The following is a 23,010-nucleotide window of genomic DNA, read 5'->3' on the forward strand; positions in this document are numbered from 1 at the left end:
TTACGCATTCTTGCGTCGACCGCAAAAGTCCAACGCGACTACATCAATCGCTACGACGCGCACGACGTGTAGGCAGCACTCAAAAAAAATGTGAACATACGGCGCGGGAACGCTGGGAGCAAACGTGACGTTACATCCGCCTAGCGCTCCTCCTCACCCGCAGAAATGGTGGTTAATTCCTCTCGTGAAGGGCAGGTCTGCTTTTGTCTCTGCGAGATGCGGACGCATGCACAGACCCGGTGACAACTGTCATGGCGGTTTTCAGTGTTGCCAAGAGAAGAAATTGCACGCCATACTTTTATGTGAATACCATCTATACGTGTTAAAGGAGCCATGAAGAGAAAGTACAACTTCGTTTAATTTGAAAGAACTAGGATTCAGTATCTCACTCAGCTCCGTTACAGCCACAAAAGATGTTTTTTAACGAACAAAAAGCAAAAAGTATTTAAAAACTTTCAAATTTTGCGCCACAGTGACGTGCATGAGCAAGAATGGCGTCATACGGGCCAACAATAAAACAATTTTCAGGGCGTTAACTGCACGTTAGCATTCGAGTGATGCGGTCAAATGGAAATAGAGGCACCATTACAGACGTCCAGTCATGTGCCGTCGCGACAGGTCAGTTAGGCGGCCGCCAATCGCACAAACAAGGTTCTGTGACGTCATAGAAAAGTTGCGGGAAATTGGCTAGGGGGTCGCGACTGCTTCAGACGTTTTCTTTAATATCTCCGTTATTTGTTCGAAGATTGCGATGATATTGGTATCATTGTTGTCGGGACTAAGCACCCTTTCCAATAAACCCAACTTGTATTTTGTCTTCATGGCTCCTTTAAGCTTTCGGTCTTTTGTGCTTGGATATGGTACCACCTTCCGTAATTACATAATACATCTTGAATAAGCTCGTTAAAGCTATTTTTACGTCTTCCCACATCTAAGTATGCACGTAGTAACAGGTTGAGCAGGCGGGTGGGCATGAGTTAAACTAATGAAACTTTAATATTCCTTGACAGATAGCAACAGCAGAGTGGGTCATTTGTCGCCAGAGACAGCCTCCTTTTCTTCAGCTGGTTCCTCCTTTCCCTTCTCGTGGATCGCTTGCGAGTGGTCGGGAGCCGTGACCAGGCGGTAGAACGCGTACATCCTTGAAAGGACGAAAGCCTGCGTGCAGCACGCACAAAGAGCGGTGGAAAAAAAGTGACACAAGATTTTTTAACCAACAAATCACCTTTGTGAAAAAGTGCAGCAAAGGTCGGGAGAGACCTCTACAAGGCTTGATGAAAGAGTCAAACCAAATAAAATAATGGTTATTCTACTCGGTTCTCGCATTACGCGGTTTGTATCGGATATGGTGGCTTTAGAATTTTCGTTCTCCGTACTCGATTCGACGACTCCTTGTTTCCGAGCTGCGGTGGAATTCCGAATGGTGTCTGTTTCCAAGAACATCCGGTTCGAGTGGGCCCCTATTGGTTGAACGCAAACTAGGCGGATGTGACGCAAGCAAGCGCGGTTGTTTCTGTGCATACGTCAGTGGCACCGCAAGCGAAACATCGTCACGACTTTAAACGGACGCTTTTGAGACGGACAGAACCCGCCCTAGATTTCAATATTAAAACATTATGCGCACCATCACCCCTACAACGGTGCGCCATTCCTGTACGTCAACCGAGTGCGGTCTATGATCCGTGAATTGGCGAGACACAAACGCGTTCTGCGCCGTAAAATAAGCGAAAATGATCTAAAACTGCGGATATATTGTACTTTTAAAAGCGAAGAATGTTTTAGCGACGCGAAGCTCAAAGCCGCATGACTGCGTTTCTTGTGGTACATGTTTAAAACAAAATGCACCGAATCCACACAATCTCGATCATATTCAGTATACCGGCTGAATGCAACAACAATAATAACTCTTATCCTCATTTAGCAGTAACAAATGCGAGGGTCGTTCAACACTGGTATCGCTAGGATATTATTTCGGTTGTGGTCGTGGGAGGAGGATGCATTCTCCCATCACTGTTCTCCAGGGCATAATACGCGTACGCATAGGCTTCTTGTATCGAGTTCCGTATCGATTTTGTCTCCGTTAAGTACCACCATGTTGGCGACACGGCGGAGGTGGTTAGTTCGTGCAGGCGAGACACAGTGAGCAAAACATTCAGCTCTCTGTGGAAGCAAGTCTACGTACGCTCACCTCACCGAGAAGCCAGACCGCAGCGCTGGCCGCTCTCGTCTTATGGGAGAACTGCGAGGGGAAACCAGCGGCGGTGCATGAGAGCGAGTTACCTTGCTTCGCATGTTGGAAATGGATTACGGACACATACCGTGGAAGAAATGGCCAGAAAGTTGAGCAGGTTGTCCGGCTGCACCAAGTTGAAAAAAAAAGTTAGCGGACGTCCCAAATGGCCGATTTTTAAGCTTCGGGAACTTATCGAGCGCACATGCAAAATGTCGCTTTCGGGGATAATGGAAATTGGACATCTGATCGAACAGCGAAAGAGGTGCCGTGCATTAAGTGACTGCTGAGATATCTGTTTCCCTGCGTTCTGTCATGCTTCAGAGTTTCAGTAATGTGGTGTGTGCGGGATTTATAACCAAGATTGCGAAAAAACAGTTTACGTTATCCGACAGTAACGTTTAACAGGGAGGATTGAATGATACGAATAGGAAGCACTGACTCACCATGAGGAAGAACTCGTACATGATGCTCCCGTAAGCATACGTCACGTTGCCGACAGCCCGGATGATGATCCAGGCGAATGCGACCTTCATGCCTCTCGTCCGGAACTGTGAACAGAATAAGTGCATTTGCGCTCACCGCAAGAACTATAGAGATCGTAGATAATTGGGGGCCGTGACTAAACACACGCATGCCCATGCTCGACTTTTCGTGGATAGCGAAGTCGATCTAATGCAAATGTGAAGCGGCAATGCAATGGTGAGGGCAAGCGAGGCCCATTTATGTTTCCATTGGATGTAGGTTGTCAGAAATTTCACTAATAATTCGTTGTTGTGTTTCTAATAGTATGTCTTCCGGATGCCACTATGCTCAAGTTAGATCGAGAATGTTTTTTTTACACACTCCAGCGCATTTCTCAAAACTTCGCATTGAAATGTTTAACCCAAAGGCGAAGTATGAAAGGAAAGGGTTACGGAGAAACACCGGAAAAATAAGCCCGTCGCTGACAACTGCCGTGGCAACGCGTTTTTTTGACGGTGCTATTAAGAACAGTTTGTTGAGCTATTTACGACCGTGTCAGCGGAAAAAAAAATCAACGACTTTTTTTGGGGCTGCACTGAGTTGCTCCCCTTCATGTAGGGGCGAATTAAGGCTCAAAAAAATGACCGCGTATCTGCTCCTTTCGTTGCAAATGCCGTCAAAAGACGATAGTCTTTATCGGCTTTTGCGAAGTAAATGCCTCCCTTCGCTTTACCGCTCACCTCTCATGTTGTTCCTCTTGCGTCGCGCTCCTCCCAAGGTAAAGACGCCAAATGTTTGCTTAAATCATTCTAAATTTCCCGCGTTCCACTGCTCCAAACCGGGCGTCTCGATGTGAACGCTGCCGTACGGCGAAGACGCGCGTTAATCGATGCGCCCTACTTCAACGTTTATAGACCCGCGTTTCCCTACTCCACGTGCGTTGCAAGCAGAACGTGGAACCTATATAGTGGAACCTCGCGTAGCTGTGGCCGGTTGCTTTCTTAAAATGGCGCCAGAAGCTATAGTGGCGCGGGCGACAGCAGGCGACGGCCGAGTGAATTCTTTTTCTGCAATTGATGAAGTATTTAATTTCGCAAAAGTCAAGCATGTTTGAATTTTTATAAAGGAACGCTGCAAATATCACTTCGTCATTGATTTGTTGTCCCATATTTGCGTAATGTCTTGTTCTTCTTTAACAATGTTGAGAAGTATGAACATTACACCGGACATTGACGGGTAGATTTAGCTGTGACTATATAAGACTATTGCGCAGGCATTGTTTTGCTTTGGCCGGGTGGCTGAATAATGCTCCTGGGCCTTCACAGCATATGGAGGGCGCGCATGGCGTGGCTCCATGGCGACGTGGATGCCCGACCGGCCCGGCAGTTTCTGCGGGAGAGTGTCACGCAGTTCGTTGAGGGGCTGAGAGTTCAGCAGCCAGTACCAGATTGGTTGGATTTTTTAGAGCCGTTAATTTCTCTAAAGTGATGATTAAATGACAAAGCCTAGCCGGAGGCACGGCTGGTATGTTAATGTCGGTGTTTGTTGTACCAAATGCAGTGTGGTTATTTTTGTGTTGTAAGTGTGTGTTGATGACTGGTAATAAAGAAAAAAAAATCGAGTCACAGACAGACAGACGGACAGACATACAGACATACAGACAGACCAAAATTTCTGGGTTTAAGGAGCCCAAGAAAGACTATCGTCTTTAAAAGTTTAATGTTCCCACGACGAAGTAAACGCTATAGGCAGCCACTGGGGGGTACTATCGGCGTCAAATGAAACGCGAACACGAAAGTATGAACCTGAACGCACAAATAGCGCGATTTCTTTCCATGCAAGACAAAATGACGCGTGGCTTAGTTACAAAAACAAAGTTGGGAAAAGTGCATTTCCAAATATACCAATAGCGTGACATTATATGAACTCTACGAACAGTATTTTTCAAATTTGCGTGTTCTGGTTAATATTTTCGTGTTCGCGTTTGATTTGGCGCCGATAATACATCCACGGTAAAACCTGCACCGCCTAGGCATCAGAACGTGCGCCGAAGTTTCGACACATGCGTGTTTCTTTCCTTTTTCTCATCCTTCCAAAGCGCAGGTGATATTGCCGGGACTCGTATTTCTTGCTGTATTGCAGGGAGACGTATGGTTGGGTGTCGTAGCCGTATATAGTTACCGACCAACCGCGGCGAATGCGCCGTGGAGTAGACATATAACACAGATGTTAAGGAAGGGGGGACATTATAGACTAGTCGGACAAGGGGTATGGATGCGAGTTCGCGTAGGAGAGCGCGTATACGGCACCCACACCCAACCTAGTTTTATGATTTGTTGGGCCGCAAGAGACAGACAGAGGCCAATCGCCGTTGCCTCCTCACCTGAATCCACAACAACTCTCTCTGAGGCAAAACAGAGAAAAAAGAGGCTGCGCGTAATAAAACTTCCGCGTCATTCCACTTTGTGAAAGGCGGATGTCTGGAGGAGATGTTTGCGGGTTAGTTTAACGTTGCCATCGCACCTGGGAAACTTCCAGAAGTATTGAATAGGCTTCCCGGTGCAAGACACGATGTGAGAAAGCCAGCTTTCAAAGCTTACACCGGTCTCCTTACAGTCAGCTACACTTGTCAACGCAGGTAGGGGAGTCATTGCTGAGGAGACATTTTCTCGGGGGCCAGACATGCCATCTTATACCAAAATATGAAGCGCCGCCTCCGAACCTGTTTAAATTAAAAGGATGCACTGGAATGAAGAGGAGGGAAGCGGATTTCCTCGTCTCACAGGCGGGGAAAAAATACGGGGGAGTTAGTACATAAACGCTACGCTGTAAACATTTCCCTTGATGGGAGCGTTTAAAGCAAGTTCGTCGAGCGACAGCTCGGTTTTACTTGATTTGCTTTGCTTGAAACGGACGAGACCACTCGTTTGCAGAGATTTAAATTTGTAGAATGTCTTAGCTTACGCAAAGACAAGACAAATGTCTTCCAAAAGGAGGCGCTTTGCAGCAGCAACTACCACTCACAAATTCAACGCAGGCAAACACGGATGCTGTACCGCGCCATCAGCACTTCCGACATAAAACATAGCCACATGCCAGAGCTCGTGGCGTGGCTGTGCCCTTCAGCAGCCGCTCCATGTAAGTGCGGAGCAGTGTACCGGCTTGTCGCCGTAGCTGTTCCAGGGTCACGGTCTCTGGCCACCGCAACCACACGGCGTCACGCGCCCAAACCAAGGCTTTAAAATGATCACCGCTTCCTCCGGTAGGGATCGAATGTCTGTCCCTCGTATTACGAAGCCGATGTCAACCCCATTGCGCTGAACAGGCACACGTTCCTCATAATCAAAGTGTTGGGGCTGATCTTTGAGCTGCGCCGTCAACATGGAAGCTGCTGTTGGTAGGTCCAAAATAGGTACCAAGGATATATAACATCAAAAAAGTCACGGAAAACGCATTAGGTACCCCAAATTAATGAAAACACCATCCAGTGTCTCTCGTATAGGCGTTTATTTTAAGTGGCTGCGACGTCCTCTCTTGTCTACTTTCTGTATCAACGCCAGGACTCGTCAAGAGAGGGTGCCACAGCCCCTATGGCGAATCACTGCTCCGAACTTGACAGCTGTTACGATGAGTGTAGCTGCTTTAATTTTGCATTCCGTAACTGCTAGTGGCGCTGGCTGCATTCAAGTTTGACCCTGACTAAGGTTGAAGGTAGATTTACGGAGAGCAGCGTTTTCTGAGTTTGTGTGTGAAGCGGTAGATGTCGACGTCACTTGCCTGGTTAGCCGAGATGATCCACCACGCACACATCGACATCGTGAGGACGCGCACACTGGCGTAGATACCCGTGCGCAGGTACTCTGAAGATTTGTCTGTGAGAGGGAGAGAGAGAGAGAGAGAGAGAGAGAGAGAGAGAGAGATGCATTGGAAACAGTTTCCCGACCTCTTCCTGCACAAAGCCACCTTGCTCAAAGCGATGTGCGGAGAGAGAAAGAATGAAACTGGTGTTGTGCGTGGGTGCTTCAAAGAACTGTGCTGCACTTTTTTTGAAGCTTACTGTTTGTGGGAATCCGTTCTCGGAGAGACATATATGACTCATGGTGAGCCTGAAAGACATATAATACCTGATAGCTACGGCTTAAAACCAGTTAGCAAGACCATCATTCTGTTTTCTGTGTCTACGTGCTTTGCACCTCTTGAGCTTTGCTAGAGTATTGCACGCTTAAAGCGAAGCTTTCTATGCGTCACTGAAGGCGTCGTTCATTCGAGTAACACGCACTGAAGGAAAGCCAGCTTTACACAGTGGGCTTCACAAAACAATGATGTCGTTAAGCGAAGGGTCATCAAGCACCTCAAGACAAAAAACGCTTCGCTTGGTCGGGCAAAAGCTGGGCCCCCCGCGTTGTGAAGCCCACGTCAATTCGATTGCATCATTCTGACACGGTCTAGGCAGTTTGAATATTTGACTTTGATGAAGACTCACGCTGCGTGGGGGAAAGCTTCGCGTTTTCACCACCTTTCTTTTACGAAAGGGGCTACTATTTTGTTCTTCCACATCTTTATTAGATAACGTGGGTCCGAGAGCGAGAGTACTAAGGAAATGTGAGAAGTTGTAGGCGTCATCTATGGGTAACATATTTTACGCACCTCTACAGTGCACTGCAATAAATTAGCGCGGGTGAATAGATAAGTTGCGTATCATGGTATAGAACCTAGATTTGATACCTAGAACGTTATACACCATGCTGAGTTGTAACGCTAGAATTCGGCAATAAATAATGCCGCGGTACCAATAGTTGTTTAACTATGGTCAACTCAGGCTTTTTTTTAAGGTTTGGGGAGGATAAAAAAAATGCAGGGAAGCTTCCCCACACACTTTCGCCACACTTTCCTTCTCCCCTGCTGCTCGCCCCATCTCGTTTAATTTTGGTATCCTCTTTGTTCTCTGGGTTACACCGAGGGACGGCGGCGCCGGGAGACCACAGGAGCAGGCGCTTAAGAGCTCGCGCTCTACAACTTTTTTTTTGAGCCAGGGACAAGACGTTTCCTTGCAATCATCGCACCAGCATTAGGAACAGTATAGCAGTGGGGAAGGAGGATACAAGAGATGGAGGGTTGGTGTTCCAGCTCCTCTGTGGCAAGTAGATACACAAGCAGGCCACACGGCTTCAAAAAGTTCTATCGGTAATGCTGTGAACGCTTGGCTCCACAAAGCTCGACTGACAAAATTCCGTCTCCCGTCGGCCTCATTCGCATCGAGTATCGAGACATCGAATATCTAAGAGTCTTCACGCGCATTGAAGACTGTTAGATACTCATGCTGCTTCAGCAAGTTTTCTCTCAGTGTCGCTTGCGTCCCTGGCACATACGTTCTTGACCGGGGGGATTGTACCTTAGTGTTTTGTCTATGATTTGGTGAAAAGAAAACCTCTTCTTACGTGCGTACGCTTCGGTGTTTTTTGTAGGCATCGCCATTACCACTCCTTTAATAACCGCATATGACCCGTTGTTCAGTATTGTCACGGCGCGGAGGACGGTCGGAATCAATATCACTCGAATAAGACGAGGGACGAAGTGTGAATCCCCGATTCGACACTTCTTCACTGAAAGCATATGCTTCTTTCGACCTTCACGGCTGGCTAAACCCGTGCGCTACCAGTGTGCCGCGTGACTACGCCAGAGAGCAGAACAACCCGCCATTGTGGGCCTTTAGCAGTATAATCACATTTACAATAATTCTGGGACCCCTTCCTGTACACGTGTGTTACACGCTGCCATTTTAACATTACAATAAAGTGAAAAAGAACTGAAACAAACCAGACGTACTTTGATGACGTGCCATCCTCTCTTCGCTGACGTGAGGACCGATAGAGCAGAAGCGTATCTGGTGGTGCGTTTCAGTGTTTAAGCTTTCTCCTGTTACGCAATCGTACGATCTCACTAGTTCTTTCGGTGGAATAAACCGTGAATGTGTTTTCGTGTACTTTCTAATAGTTCCGGGATTAAAGAGTCACTGGGACGCTGATCTACTTACCGCCTCCACGCATGTCGGCGATGGTCTCCAGGCAGTATGTCGTCTCACCCACCAAAGCCAGGAAGTTAGCCACCTGTCGGGCACACGATGTGTGTGAGAGAGACGGAAAGAAAGAGAAAGGGAAGGCGAATGGCTTGAGTGAGGGAAACGGTGATAGCAAGTAAACAGAGAAGACATCGTAACGATTAAACAAGGAATTTCGCCGCACTTTAGCCGCATCAACAAGGTTGTAACTGAAGTTGTTAGGCACTTTATTGCAATGGTTTATGTTACACACACCCTCCGTAAGTGTCCTGATGAACTGTGTCCTTGTAGCCAGGCGTCAGAAATAATAATAATCCGAAACATCAGAGAGCAGGAGTAGGGCCAAAGTTATTAATGTACTGGCGAGGTTAGCCAGACCAGCCGCCCGACTTACTAATTTTCTTTGCGAGGCAGAGTACCGAAACTCCATCCGTACCGTGAAAAATATTTTCGCCCTGCGCCAGCGAGCACTACATAAAATTTCAGAGAAGGGGTGCCAATGCGGGTTTCAATTCTAGAAATAAGGGATTCCTCTAATCTCCCGCGGGACTGCAGCCACTTTTTTTTTAGAGCTGAGTTGCGAAAAAAGAAAAAAATCGGTGGATAGAGAAATAAGTCGTTGCTTACTCCGTAAAGGAAGACAACCATGCCAACATTTGGCATCTCGGAGCACGTCTCGAAGAGCATGACGACCGTCCTCAAGCCTTGTCGTGTAGTGTACCGGCTACTGTGAAAAGAATGATGTTATGATGATGATGATCATGACGTTCTTGGGATGAACGTAAGCAAATATGGAATCTGCCTGTATTAATGGCTTGAAAATTATGATTTCGATGCAGCGAATTATGATTTCGCACAACGTAATACTAGTTGGATACCCGATGAAAAACATCGAGAAACCGTAAGAGGGAAAAAAATGAGATTAAAAATGGCGAGGAATCCAACAAAGTGCAAGAATACAAGAAAACCATTCCCGCAAAAATCGTTTCGAGCCTTAAGGGAGGCTCACAAAACTTCAAATACTCAGCTGACTAGGTGGCGTGTTCTTTTGTCATCAGCGTGGCTTGATGGCCTCGTTCTTCACCTAACCGGTTTTAAACTAGTGGTCACCGTGTATGGTGATGATGATGATGATGATGACAACGATGATGACGATGCTACCCTTGATGTGTTGGGTTCGTAACCACAAAGGGGGATTAGTTAGGACAATAAAGCGTTCCCTTATCTAGGGATCGATAGAAGGCAAGCGTGGCAGGGGGCAGCAGAAATTTGGTGGGCAGATAAGATCAAGAAGTTTGCGGGGATAATTTGGAGATCTGTAGGAGAGGCCTTTTACCTGCAGTGGGCGTAGACAGGCTGATGATGATGATGATGATAAAGCGTTGACTGCGCTCCAGTTGGAGCCAATAGGTTTAATGCAAACTACCCAGTAATTATGGCCTCCTTAGCAATTCGAACGACCTGTAGCAGAATGAATCAGCTCGAATGAAATTGCAAATCTCCTTTCACCTAACAAATCTTTGAGTCCCCAAGAGACAGAATAAGTGGCACAGAGAGGGTCAGCCCCAAACGGGTAATTGGCTCCTCCAAAAGAAGAAAGAGAGATAGAGAGAGAGAATAAACATTTAATAGAGCAGACGGTGGTGGTTAAGCCGTCACTCGGTGGGATGGGCTTGCCTCAGTCCAGGTCCCCTTGGGCCTTTGCTGCAGCCCTGGCACGGGTGACCAGAAAGATCTGGTCAGCGTGACGGGAGCTGGTCAGCAGGCCCTCCCACTGCTCTGGGGAAGGTTTTGGGTTGGGGGTAAGCGATGGGGTGTTTTGACAGGCCCGCACCATGTGTTAGGTAGTATTAAGAGAGGGGCAGAGGTGAAAGGTGAGGGTGTATTGGGTAGGGGAGATAGCGTGGAGGATGGGTGCATTGTAATAGGTCTTTGTAATTGTTAAAAATATTAGAAGAGGAAGAGGTGGCTATTAGCAGCTGCCCTCAACTATCACCATTATTGTAGAATTACATCCGCCATTAAAAAGAATCACCCGCGTCTCGCGGTCCTCGTCTCGGTTCTTTAACAAAAATGGTGCCGTAACCAGGATCAATGGATAATAAAGTTGAATAGCTGAGTGCGCACCGCCCCACAACGATGGGACTGAACTGTGACCGCTGACCACGGACCGCAGGCGGACTTGACTACCCAAGGATCAATTGAGGCCTCGCCAAGCGACCAACGATCAGACTGCCTCAACAACTCTACCGACTCTTAACGGACGCCTGCCGGGACCAACGGAAGAAATGGCTTAGGTTTCTCGCCGACCCAAGCCCTTCTCGGTGTTCTCGGTGACCTACAGCCATTACTGACGCCGAGCATCGACATAGAGGCCCTTTGCAAACGAAGAAGTCTAATCCGCAACGACGCCACTACACTTATCAACGACATAAATTCACGGATGAATACCGAGACGCCATCAATCGGTGAGCTTATTTCGCTCATGAAAAGCCTAATGACAAAACATGCAATACTAAAGAAGCTTGACAGCGAGATTCAAGAACTTCTCGACTTGGATAATTTTGAGAAGGAATATGAGGCCACCTATGAATTCAAAGATTTTATCCTGTTGACCAAATTTAGAATGGAGCCATTGTTCCCGGAATTGCAAAAGTATTCTGCCGATGACATTGTTACAATAGCCCTGAAAAAGCAGGATGGTATCGCAAACGTCAACGAATCGCCTTTGGATAACAGTCATCTTCTAAACGAAAACAGCGATTTAAAGGAGCCATGAAGAGAAAATGCAAGTTGGTTTTATTCGAAAGATTTCGTGTTTTATAGTGCCCCCCGCGCTTGTCCGATTACAAACGATGCTTTATTCACTGAGAAATTAAACAATTTAGGTTAAAATTTTGATTTTCCCGCTAAATCGTTTGTTTTCGGGGTCTGCAATGACATCACAGGAACCAACTGCTCTGCAGCCTAGAATACCTTCATTCACCATCCACCGTACAGGGTAGAGACACGTATACGCTGGCGCCGCCATTTTGGGTCGCTCGCTCGCCGCCGAAGCAAGTCATTGTGTCAAAACCGCGCTAAAATTATCGCCGCAACGCGGTTTACTGAAGAAGTTTGAATCATATTGTCTGTTTCGCGTTGCTAGGTCTCGTGGGAAACGAAAAGAACAACGCGTTGAGCACGTTGGCCCTATTGCGGCGGCACGGGACCGTTCAAAGGTTGTCTCCACCCTGTACAACGGTGTTGGTTTGTTCCTGCGTTTCTTTACGTTACCCGTACCTAGACGGCGCCACCATACCGTGGCAAGCGTTTGGTTTGTTTTTGCCCGTAAACCTGGCTTGTTTTTGTTCTGGGAGAAAATATTCGTTCCCTGAAACACTGCTGGCTCGACAAATGTGGTCACGTAAGACACCGTTGCTTGCGTCAATCGGCCAGTGTCGTCTGAGACAACCCCAGGCCCCGTAGGGCTGTGAAGCTAAACCAAGCATGCTGTGCGCAGTACGAACAGCAGTACGCATCAGTACTTCTATGCTTACATGTGCTTTCGTAACTTCCACTGTTTGTCCCATCATTCTTATTGCTTTGTAAAGAATGTGCCCTAAATTTAACCGCAAATCGCTCGTTCGGCTAGTTTGTAAGCTCTACCTAATTTGCGTCTGCTTCTGCCAGCCTCCGCCAATCGCAGAGCATTCTCGTGTGACATCATAGGTTCTGTTGCGGGAAATGAGCTGGTGGGTCGCATGGCCATTCCCGTTTTTCCTAATTATGTAGCTTATTTGAGCGAAGTTTACGTTAAAAGTGGTGTCAGTATGATTCTAACGAGGCAATCTTTTGAATGAACCAAACTTGTGTTTTCTCTTCATGGCTCCTTTAAAGACGCCTTTGAAAGAACCTCATCGGGAGCCAGAAGTCAGCGAGCAAGTTGTTTCCTACAAGCAAGATTAGTTCATGGAATAACCAAATGGAGGCACCCGTTCCTGTTCCTCGCTCAGACGACTGCGACCCCAACGATAACAGCTCTAGATTACCGACCACAAAAATGACGAATAATCAGAGCAATGAGAACGCTGTGCAAGAACCGGTCGAACCGTCTTTTGTGCAAGGTTTTAGCGACAAGACAACAAGATCAGTGCGCAAGAAACGGCCTAATGAAGGACCACAAAAACCAGAGGTTAATGCAGAAGCCCAGTAGCGTTATCGAAACCCCAAAAGAAACTCTGGCTCACCCATGGAGACGCCTAATCAATGTCATCACAGCAGCACAGCTTCAGAGGGCATTTCGTTTACCAAGGTAGAATGTAAGAAAGATCTGAAAACCCCTGCGTGCAAACGAAGGACGCGAAGACGGCAAAACCGAAAGGGCCTACGATGTGCAGGCGCAACTTCTCCAAACACGGCTTCACCAAAGCACGTGACCAAATGCTGACTGATCGGTACAACGAGGAAGAAAAGAGCAGCCTCACGAAGAAGGATCGTTCTACCCATGGAAGGAGCCAGGCAGTACGTGCATTCCTCGACACGACAAACTATCCGACGCTCATGCCACACGAAGCATGTACGAACCCTGCCAGGTTATCCAGGACAGACGACGGACAAGACAAGCCGCGTGCCCTGGTTCAACTCCGCAAAACGCATGTGCCACAGAAGGTGGAAACATAGGTGGAAGCAGAAGAATGAAAACTTGGACAATAGTGTTTTTGATGTTGCCTCTATATGAGCAGGAGAGATGGACAACCGCTGATATGAGCAGGAGAGATGGACAACCGCTGAAAAGTTAACTCCTAATATTAAGTTAACCTTCCTTTACTTATCAGCCGGCCGGGAGGATGTTAAAAATATTAGAAGAGGAAGAGGTGGCTACTAGCAGTTGCCCTCAACTATCACCAACTATCACCATTATTGTAGAATTACATCCGCCATTAAAATCACCCACGTCCCGCGGTCCTCGCCTCGGAACTTTAACAGTAATCGAGGCCAGATGATTGCTTCCTCCTTGGTTCGTTGAGGGTGGAGTTGGGGCAAAGTAAGGCGAAGGTTGCGACGTGGTAGCGTGATGGAACAGCGGGAGGTGGAGGAGCCTGGACCGTGGGTTCTGTTTCTGAGGGAAATGTCCGGTGTGGAAGGGCACGGGCAGCGGCGTTAGCCGCCTCATTTCCCTCGAGGGACGAGTGCCCAGGGGTCCAGACGATGTACAGCTCAGGGAGGGGATTGATCGATGCGATTATGGGTAATTCGGGAAGTGAGGTGCGTCCACGTTGAATGTTACGGAAGGCTTGCTGGGAATCTGTTTTATTGTAAGGTATTCGGAGCCAGTGTAGCGGCGATGGCTATGGCAATTTCTTCGGCAGTGGTGGTTGATGTCGAGAGAGTTGTGAGGGAGGTGAGAAGTGTGCCTTCTGAGTTTACAACCGCCAGAGCATGAGCCTGGCGTGAGGGGTAGAGGGGGCGTCGGTGTAGCGAGTATCGGGGTGAAAGCGGAATTGTGATCGAAGACGCTTAACCCGGGAGACTTCTACCTTGGTTGAATTCTGGGTGCATATTGTTAGGAATTTTGGCTACAGTAATGTGGGACCGGATTGAAGATGGAATGCGCTGAAGGGCTTGTGAAGCAGGTGGGGTCGGGTATCCGAGGACCTGGAGGACGTGTCGGCCGGTAGAGGTAACTAGGAGTCTGGTGAGTTGGCTGTTGCGTTGAGCTTCCTGTAGTACTTTGGGGATGTTGTGGATTCCGAGTTGGAAGAAACGGCAGGTGGAGGTTTGAGCGGGGAGGGCAAGTCCAATTTTGGAAGCTTTTCGAATTAGCATGTCGACTTTCTCCCTTTCTTTGGGTTTGAGGGCGATGTTTGGGGTGGAATATGTGATGCGACTAATTAAAAGTGCTTGAATTAGTCGTACTGTATCGTCTTCTTTGAGTCCCTGACGTTGGTTTGTGATGCGTTTGATGAGGTGGGTGAGTTGGGTGACAGTGGCTTGAAGCTGGGGAAGAACTGCAGCGCTAGAGCCATCTTGATGGGATTGGACTCCGAGTATACGGAAGGCGTGTACTTTAGGAATGGGTGTGGAACCGATTGTTGGAGCAAGATCGGGTGTGGGAACTGGACATCGCCCACGAGTTCGGGATCAGAGGATGAGGAGTGCTGATTTGCTGGGGGCACACGTGAGGCCTCGAGGGCGGAGATAAGCGAGAATGGTGTCGATGGCTTGTTGTAGGGTATCTTGTTGTATGACAGGAGATCCGGTGGTCGTCCAAAGAGTTAAATCATCGGCGTATAGGGCATGGTGGAGACCAGGAGTGATTAAGGAAGACTAGAAGGCTAATGATGAAATACGGGAAGAACAGTGGAGAATCCAAAACAGCCAAGGCAAGCAAAACAGAAGCAAGGCAGAAAAAACCGAATAAATGGAGAGAGAAAATGGAAGCTAAAACGCCGTTAGAGATGTACAGGGTTGATAAATTGGACATCAGGAAGGCAAATTTCTACAATGATTCGTTGGGCGACTAGTGCTTTGCTTTTTGAGGCTAGAGCAGGTTCCTTGAGAACTAAGAGCTTTGTGGGGAAGTATTCACAAAATGATGGTGTATGCGTGGTCTGCGGAAAAGAAGCAGAAACTATGCGGCACATAGTGTTAAAATGTGAGGGTACCCATCCAGATCTACATGAGGGAAATATTCGGCTTGCAGAATAGCTAGCCCTAGGATTTAAGGGTAGCACAGAGGAAGTTAACTTCAAGGCTGTAGAGGCGACTAAAAGAAGATTAGAATGCTGGTGGACGAAAAGCAGAGGGGGGAATATTGCTTAGGACAGTTAACACCTGTAACAGGAAAAAAAAGTATTTTGTGCCTAATAAGTTTCTTGTGCCTGCCGGCCGTGCCATAAGCAGCGCTAGTATCAAGCCGAGTGTACAAAACGTAGGTATATTAGTCCTTTTTGGTCAGGTGACACGTCATCACCCCGTTACAAAGGGGAAACCATTAGGAATCATTGTCATCATCATCATCGTACATGAAAGCCGTCAAGCTCATCTGTCGCGAAGTGTATTCGGCAATGTATAGCCGACGCGTTGATTGTCTGCGTGTAGGCACTGCCGAAGCAAACAGGTGGTCTTTTTTCAGAGACTGTTTGCACATCTTTACAGTAAATACTCTACTCTAATGTTCTTTACTGTACCCTTCCCATATTGTTCTTTAATGTCTGCTGCTATACATGTTGCTTGTAGTTTTGATTACTCAAACATTAGAATTTCCAGCTTGTTTGATTTTGCTTCTTCATTGTACTGTACCAAAGGGGGCTGGGGCCCTGTCAGGCTTTACAAGCCGATACGAATAATCGCATCCACAGTACGGTTGTCATTTTTCTTTTTTACGGGCGAAGCCCTTAAAGGAGTACTGACACCAAATTTTGATACCTAAAAAATGATATAATTGGCTTCAGTAGTTTGTACAAATGCCCCACAGAAATTTTTGCAGCGATCCAAGGCCGGAATCACATCTAAAATCGATTTTGATTGTCCAGGCCGCGAGCTTCCACAAATCGGCAGCACTAGCGCAATCGCTTTCGGCGTGACGAAACATTGGCCTACGTGTCTGGCCGGTTCAGGGTGACGTCATATAGTCGTTTTCAGAACCGGAAACGATATCCTGCGCTGCTGTTGTCGGTGGTATTCGTTTGGGCAGGAGACGTGGGCGTAGCTGTGTGAGCAATGCTTGTAAACGTTGCGTGTTCGACGTCTTTGCTCTTCAGTTCGTTGCCGGCGCATGGTGGTGTTCGGCACTGGTGCCGAAAACGGCGTGGTGCGCGATGTCGACGGGCACCGCGGCGACGCGGCGGTGCGCGTCGCCGAGCTCGCCCAAGTTGTGCTATGGCAAGCTCGCGGTATGCGAAGTACTGCTCGTGGAAGCCTGCCCGAGCAAATCGACGACGACGCCAAGATGCATTATTTTCCACGCGACGACATGCAGCGCTAAACGTGGACTTCGTGGAGTTCGTGCACGCCGGCGGCCGCAAGAACTGTCGCCCAAGCCAGCGGGCTCGGGGTTGCACGGGTCACCTTGGGTGTTGGGAACTTAGTATCGTGGCGACTATTTGATCGCTGTTATCTGTACAACTGCGAATGACCATCCCACACAACTTTTCACCACACTATCATCCCCTTTTTCGCATATGAAGCTTTATTTTGGCAATAATTTCCGTTTCTGCGATCGGTGACCAAGACATCTGCCGCGGCCTGTTTTGATTGATGATGATGATGATATTTTGGCTGTACCCTTTGAATCGGGTGGGTGTGCCGCGCACACGCTAGCCAGGACAAACAGGAAGGGAAATGCATGACAAACAACGACACTAACGCGGCCCGAACGAGACAGAAACATATGGCACACCAAAAAGAAACACTTGACAACACTCAGCCATATACGAGAAACCAAGAAAAAAAAAACAAAAAAAGCATAACATAACGAAGAATCTCAGAATGTACAATTAACGTCCCTGGGCTGCCGTCGCACACCAGCGTTCCAGGCGGCGCTTTGTACGCGCAACAGCGCGCACGGGCTGTCCCTATCCGCACGCCTCGCGCGGATTATTTTTAAAACTGTCCGCACGCCTCGCGCGGATAACTTTTAAAACTGTCCGCACGCCTCGCGCGGATAATTTTTAAAACTGTCCGCACGCCTCGCGCGGATAACTTTTAAAATTGTCCGCACGCCTCGAGCCCGAATGCAGCCAATGCAGCGCCGTGTGCCGAATTTCTTTTTCCGGGTGTTATTATGGACGCCCCAGTTTCTTCCGCACTCAACTTGGATGCTATCCGCGTGTTACGTTGTCGTGGCTGGTTACTTTAGTGTTCGCTAGTACGATGATTTCCTTACTTAAACCAAGTGCAGCGTCGGTCTGCTAACGCTCGGCTTCGCGTTGTGTGCTGTCCTGAGCCAGCCAGCTCACGGGTGAAGCCGGCGTGCTAAGCCCTCGTCGGAGAAACAGCGACCACGACGACACCGACCATCGCCTCCTCGATGCACCGACCCATCTCCTGAAGAATCGAGGACGAAGTTCGCCATCGCTAGTTCTGCGCTTCCTATCCTACAAGCCACGTTGCAACAATGTGCCAGAGATCACCACACGAACAAATGCCGTGCTGCGATATGGCGAATACTGTGAGGTGAAGATGATTGTGTGCATCGGGGCGTAGAGCTCGACGTACTACCACATTCGGCTTGTGATTGCTGTGACGGCGTAGCACATGGTAAATGCGCGAATGAGGTGGGGCCGAGTGCAGGGTCTGCGCTATCGCCCTTCATGTCGGCGCATTCGGCGGCTGAGTTCGATGCTTTCATGGGAAGCGATTGCTGCAGGCAGCCGTTGCAAGCAATGCGCGGTTGCACTAGTCAGCTACGGTCGCCTTGGCGTTTGTTAATCGCCCGAGGTTCTTTCTTTCAACGTAGCTGCTACCTGCGTAACATTGAAGGGAAAAAAAACGTGATTATCGCACGGAACTGATAACCTGAGCATGCGTGTGTGGTATATTCTGTGCAGACCTTGAGTGCTTAGTATTGTTCTGCTGGTGCTTGCTTGCTACTGCGCGTATTAGTTTTCAGGCTAGAGGAACAGGCACAGTGCCGAAGCGATACTGAATCAAGTGTTCATGCATTGGTTTTGAAAACAACACGAGGTGCGTAGAATAACGCTCACAGCACAAAATAAAAACAACTAATGGAAAAAAAAACTAGCGCTGTTTGCTGTCCTTTAATGTGCCCGTTTTTTTTTTTTTTTTTAATGTGAGCATTATGGTTTACCCACTAGCTGGCCCCCTCATGTCCTAGCTGTGCTAGATGTGATGAGGCGTCAAAGTCCCTTCGAAAACACTGCGTATGAAAAATCAGTCGACTTTTTGCCTATAAAAATTTAGTTCGAAATTACAAGTGCTCCATTTTAAAGCACTCGCTTTTGTGGAAACTGCTGTTGTGAGAAGCGAGTCTGATGCATTTAAATAACACACATCATTGCCACATTCTTGCTAAGTAGCGGCACATTGTATGCACTGCTATTATGAGCGCGTTAAAGCATTATAAATGCAGTATTCATGCCGAGAGAGAGAGAAATCTGTACTATATAGGCAGCCATAGTCCAGGTTGCCTGGCCGTCTCGTAATCTTCATTAGAAGACGGCCAGTCTGGAAATCTCACAGAGTTCCTCACTAACCCGAATGCCATGACCACCAGAAGTTCTTGCATCGACTTCACGTCCACACCATGATCCGCGCTCAGCCAGTCTTCCCAGGAAGCGTGTGGCGGCAGGCATAGTGTATGGCACCCCCAGAAGAGGGGTAGTACTGGTGGGGTGTGAAGGGCAGTTGGTTGTCGGTCAAGTGGGGCAGGAGGATTACATTTATATAGTGGACACGAGGCTGGGCAAGAAGGGAAGGGGTTTGTGCATTTCGGACCATAGACGCAGCTTCACGAGACAGGGTGAGGTGGGGGACCCGGAAAGACTGCCTATTCTAGCACATGTGCAATATGTGGGCTTAGATATACAAAGCTTCTCAGCAAAACTGTACACAACTCAGGATCTGCTATGATGCCAAAGAGGGCACTGGCAAGCATTTCATCACACGAGTTCTTGGTGTGTTACGTCTTTCCTTTGTCATTGTTCCAACCATGCTGTTTTTTCCTGTTGTGCAGAACCAACACACTGCCACTGTTTTATATTTTATCACATGATGCGACATGTGTTGACCCCTAGCCAAAAATTCTGTGTGCGTGCATCATGTGTCGGTCCAAATTTTTCTGTTCAATATACTCTATATGGTAATAGAGGAGCTAGAGCCAAAAGCAAACACTTCAAAAGCTGATAATTCCAACCTGTGCCACCAGTGTATACATTCACTCTTGAGAAGGGGAATTATATCACAGTCATCACAGTGTGTGCCTTTGAAAGTTCTTTCCAGAGAGGATGTATCCGTTAATCTTTTGTATTATGAGTGCATGAGACGGCACACATATTAGATGCAGAGCATCTGATTCACTCGCCTTGTCCCTCCGGCGTCGTCGTCATTGTTGTCGTCGGCGTTGTCCACCCCTCTGCCATTCTCCTCGCCGCGCGAGCTGCGCTCTCCGCCGCTCTCCGCCGCTCACCCCCTCTCCTCTCCGATAACGAACACTCTCTCGCGAGGGGCATTGGATTGGATTTGATTGGATTGGCTTGGATTTGGTTTGGATTAAAGTGGATTGTGTTGGATTGCGTTGCGTCATAGCCGCGGCACGTTGCGTCATAGCCGCGGCAGACGCGCTGGGGCCGGCGCATGTGCAGTACTCTCTCTTCCGCGGTTTCCTCTCCTTCGGGCGCGCTGCGCATATAACCGGTGTGCCGTTCTCCGGCGAAGCAACATCCACGCTTGGCTCAAACACCTAGAGTCCACGCCGCTTTACAAGTACGCCAACGTCGTCATCGACTGGGACCAGCTTACGCAGTCCCCTCAACGTTATGAGCGCTATAAAACGCGTTCCCTTCGCCGCTCCGCCTATGCGTCGCATCTACACAGGGGTTCCCGCGAGGGGAGGTGGGAGTTTTTTTAAAAGAGTAGTTACTCATAATGTTCAGTTCTTCCTACGAGACTGAACTGGGCCAATCTTGTGAGACCATAGGCAGTGCAAGTGTTTCAAGATATGTACTCGCTCGTGTTGTGGTGTTTATCAATTTCCTTTTCATGGGTTGGTGTTCTGCCTTTTTTTTGCACCGTTTTGCCTTTTGAATTCGTGCGAAGCTTGAAATTGTTTTATGAAACAGTAAAGTTCCAACTTCTAAAAGATTACATACACAAGAAGCTATTTGCATAGTTGCTCAAATTGGAAATTTCATGTCAGTAGTCCTTTAAATCACCTTTATTCTTCACAGGGGCAAGGAAGATGAGAACAGGGCTCAGCACAAAGGAAAAAGTAAACACAAAATTTCGTTTCAGGTTGCTATAAAAGGACCATTACCTTGTTCATAATTTTGTAATGAAAAGGGAAATAGGTGACATCAGTGCCAAAGAAAGGTGCCCAGAAATAGTTTTCATTCATGTCAAGGGCAGGTAGAATGCAGTAGCTTCTGGTGGTATTATGCAAAGGGAGGGGTAGTAATGTGGAGTCATATGCGTGATTGTTAAACACATTATGGTTGCATTTTATTGAGTGCCGGAAATACCACAGTTGAAACACCTTACATGATACAATTTTAATGTCGAGGCAGTGCTGTTGCTTAGCTCACCGTGCTTGTGACGTCAGCTTGTGAAATGAGAGCAGCCTTAGTAAAACTTTACTGAAAGAAATGCTGAAGATAAACTAATCTGAAATCCACTTTCACTCGCTAGTAACTTTTTTCCGAAAGAAATTGAGCGCAATAAACCTTTTGCCCAAACAGCATCAGATTGTTTTCATTTTTTTTTTCTGGATCATGCTCCTCACCTTTTCACCCACAGACGATAACTCCGGGTGGTTGATGTCAGCCTCAACTGTAGTTTATGGTCTAGTTTTTAGGTGAAACTGTGCAGACATTAGAGGGTGTTTTTTGGATGGAATCGGTGCAACAGAAACAAAGAGAGGGGAAGAAACATAAGGACGGTCGCTGGTCTAACAACTCATGTTACACATGTTGGATTTATCACGTAGCCATAGCTTTAGTCATGAAAAACATTATGGCTTCTGAGTGCACGACAAACTTTCCCACTGCACTACAACTAACCTGAAGTTGATATTTGAAAGTGTTCGGTATTTTTCAGCAGGCTATTCGACTGAAAATGGTACCCTGGAGCCAATGTGCAGCGAGTTCATACATAGTTTCACTAAGCCTGCCTGTGCAGAAGGAGCTAACATGAGGCCAAATGTGAAAAATATGCAAGATTTTTCAAGTGACAAAGATTTAGTCTCATCTATATGCATTAAGTTGACTTAATTCCTGAACCATATACTGGGTCTTTACAGTGACATTTCACCCTTTGTCCACGGGTAGTCACAAGATTCTCCACACCACAGGAATACATGTGAGCAAGAAATGCCAGATTCCCTCTCGGGGAGTTCGTAGAGAGTCCAGGACTGATAATTGAAAACCCCTACCGTTGTTGCATAACGACTTCTGTTGAGCACTTTTTGGCTTGCAAGTTTTTTCTACTCCCCCTACGCATTTTTTTCTTCCTTTACAGGTTGCCTTTTAGAGTAAAAAAGGGAGACCTAAATGGGATTGAGAAGAAAGTGAGCGAAAGGCTGGGAAAGGCAGTAAAGGAAAGGACAGTGAAGAGTAATCATAGCGGGAACGGTGCAGTGCTATCAGCAGTCTCTCACACAGGTCAACAACCAATAGACTACCTTCACTGCACACACTGCCAAGAATGGCCTTGGTCCCACAGTGGATTATCAGCACCCTCCTCAGCAATAGGTCGGCCTGTCAAGACTGCATTTGTGTGAGAGGAGCTTCCTCCTCCTGGAAACAGCGCAAGCCAGGGAACAGGACATTAGAGGGCAGAGATTTTTGAGCTAAAGAAAACAACGGAACCTGACGGCGGTAACTTGGCAAGGATTCACATAACGCGAAGGGAAAATGTGGTCGGCAAAGTGGTTACAAACATTCAGGCTGTGCTCTTGCAAATACCTGTATAGAGATCTTGAACAGCTACCATGGATACGCTGACAAACTCAAAGCATCATCAAGCTACTTCAGGTGCTTCACTGTGTTGATTGAACTAGCATACACGTTATCTTGGGTCGTACAATGCTTACAGCATTGACAGCACAACATACGTCTAAGAGTACGAGTACAGGTGACGACGTCTGGGTGGGTGAGGTTGCGGGGGTGATTCCCCCTCCTCTCAGTGGAATGGATACTTCTGTGTGCAACACAAAGTGGGCCTGAGAAATAGTAGCAATGACTGTACACCACCACGAGGGAAGGTGTTACGGTCAGAGAAGGCTCGCTGTGAAAATGAGGATAGAGCACCAAGGCCATTAGCAACTGGAGGAACTTCGCTCTTTTTTGCTCTCATTTACAAAGTTTACGCCGTCACCGCAATCACAAGACGAATGTGGCAGTACATCGAGCACTACACCCCGATGCACACAATCATCTTCACCTCACAGTATTCGCCATATCACAGCACGGCATTTGTTCGTGTGGTGATCTCTGGCACATTGTTGCAACGTGGCTTGTAGGATAGGAAGTGCAGAACTAGCGATGGCAAACTTCGTCCTCGATTCTTCAGGAGATGGGTCCGTGTCGTCGTGGTCGCC

General features: G+C 47.6%; 1 protein-coding gene across 1 annotated transcript; it reads right to left on the reverse strand.

Annotated features, from left to right (window-relative positions):
* Window positions 1-1,029: 1,029 nt before the first annotated feature.
* On the reverse strand, window positions 1,030-9,440 carry LOC144140063 (uncharacterized). Its single transcript, XM_077672264.1, has 7 exons — window positions 9,381-9,440; window positions 8,730-8,802; window positions 6,473-6,567; window positions 2,677-2,781; window positions 2,319-2,357; window positions 2,189-2,239; window positions 1,030-1,158 (listed from the first exon to the last, which is right to left on the reverse strand). The coding sequence occupies exons 1-7, from the start codon at window positions 9,438-9,440 to the stop codon at window positions 1,030-1,032; spliced, it is 552 nt and encodes a 183-aa protein (XP_077528390.1).
* Window positions 9,441-23,010: the final 13,570 nt, after the last annotated feature.

Source organism: Haemaphysalis longicornis, unplaced genomic scaffold, assembly GCF_048455015.1.
Source record: "Haemaphysalis longicornis isolate Haplotype H1 unplaced genomic scaffold, Haemaphysalis longicornis Haplotype H1 scaffold_5, whole genome shotgun sequence".
Lineage (NCBI taxonomy): Eukaryota > Metazoa > Arthropoda > Arachnida > Ixodida > Ixodidae > Haemaphysalis > Haemaphysalis longicornis.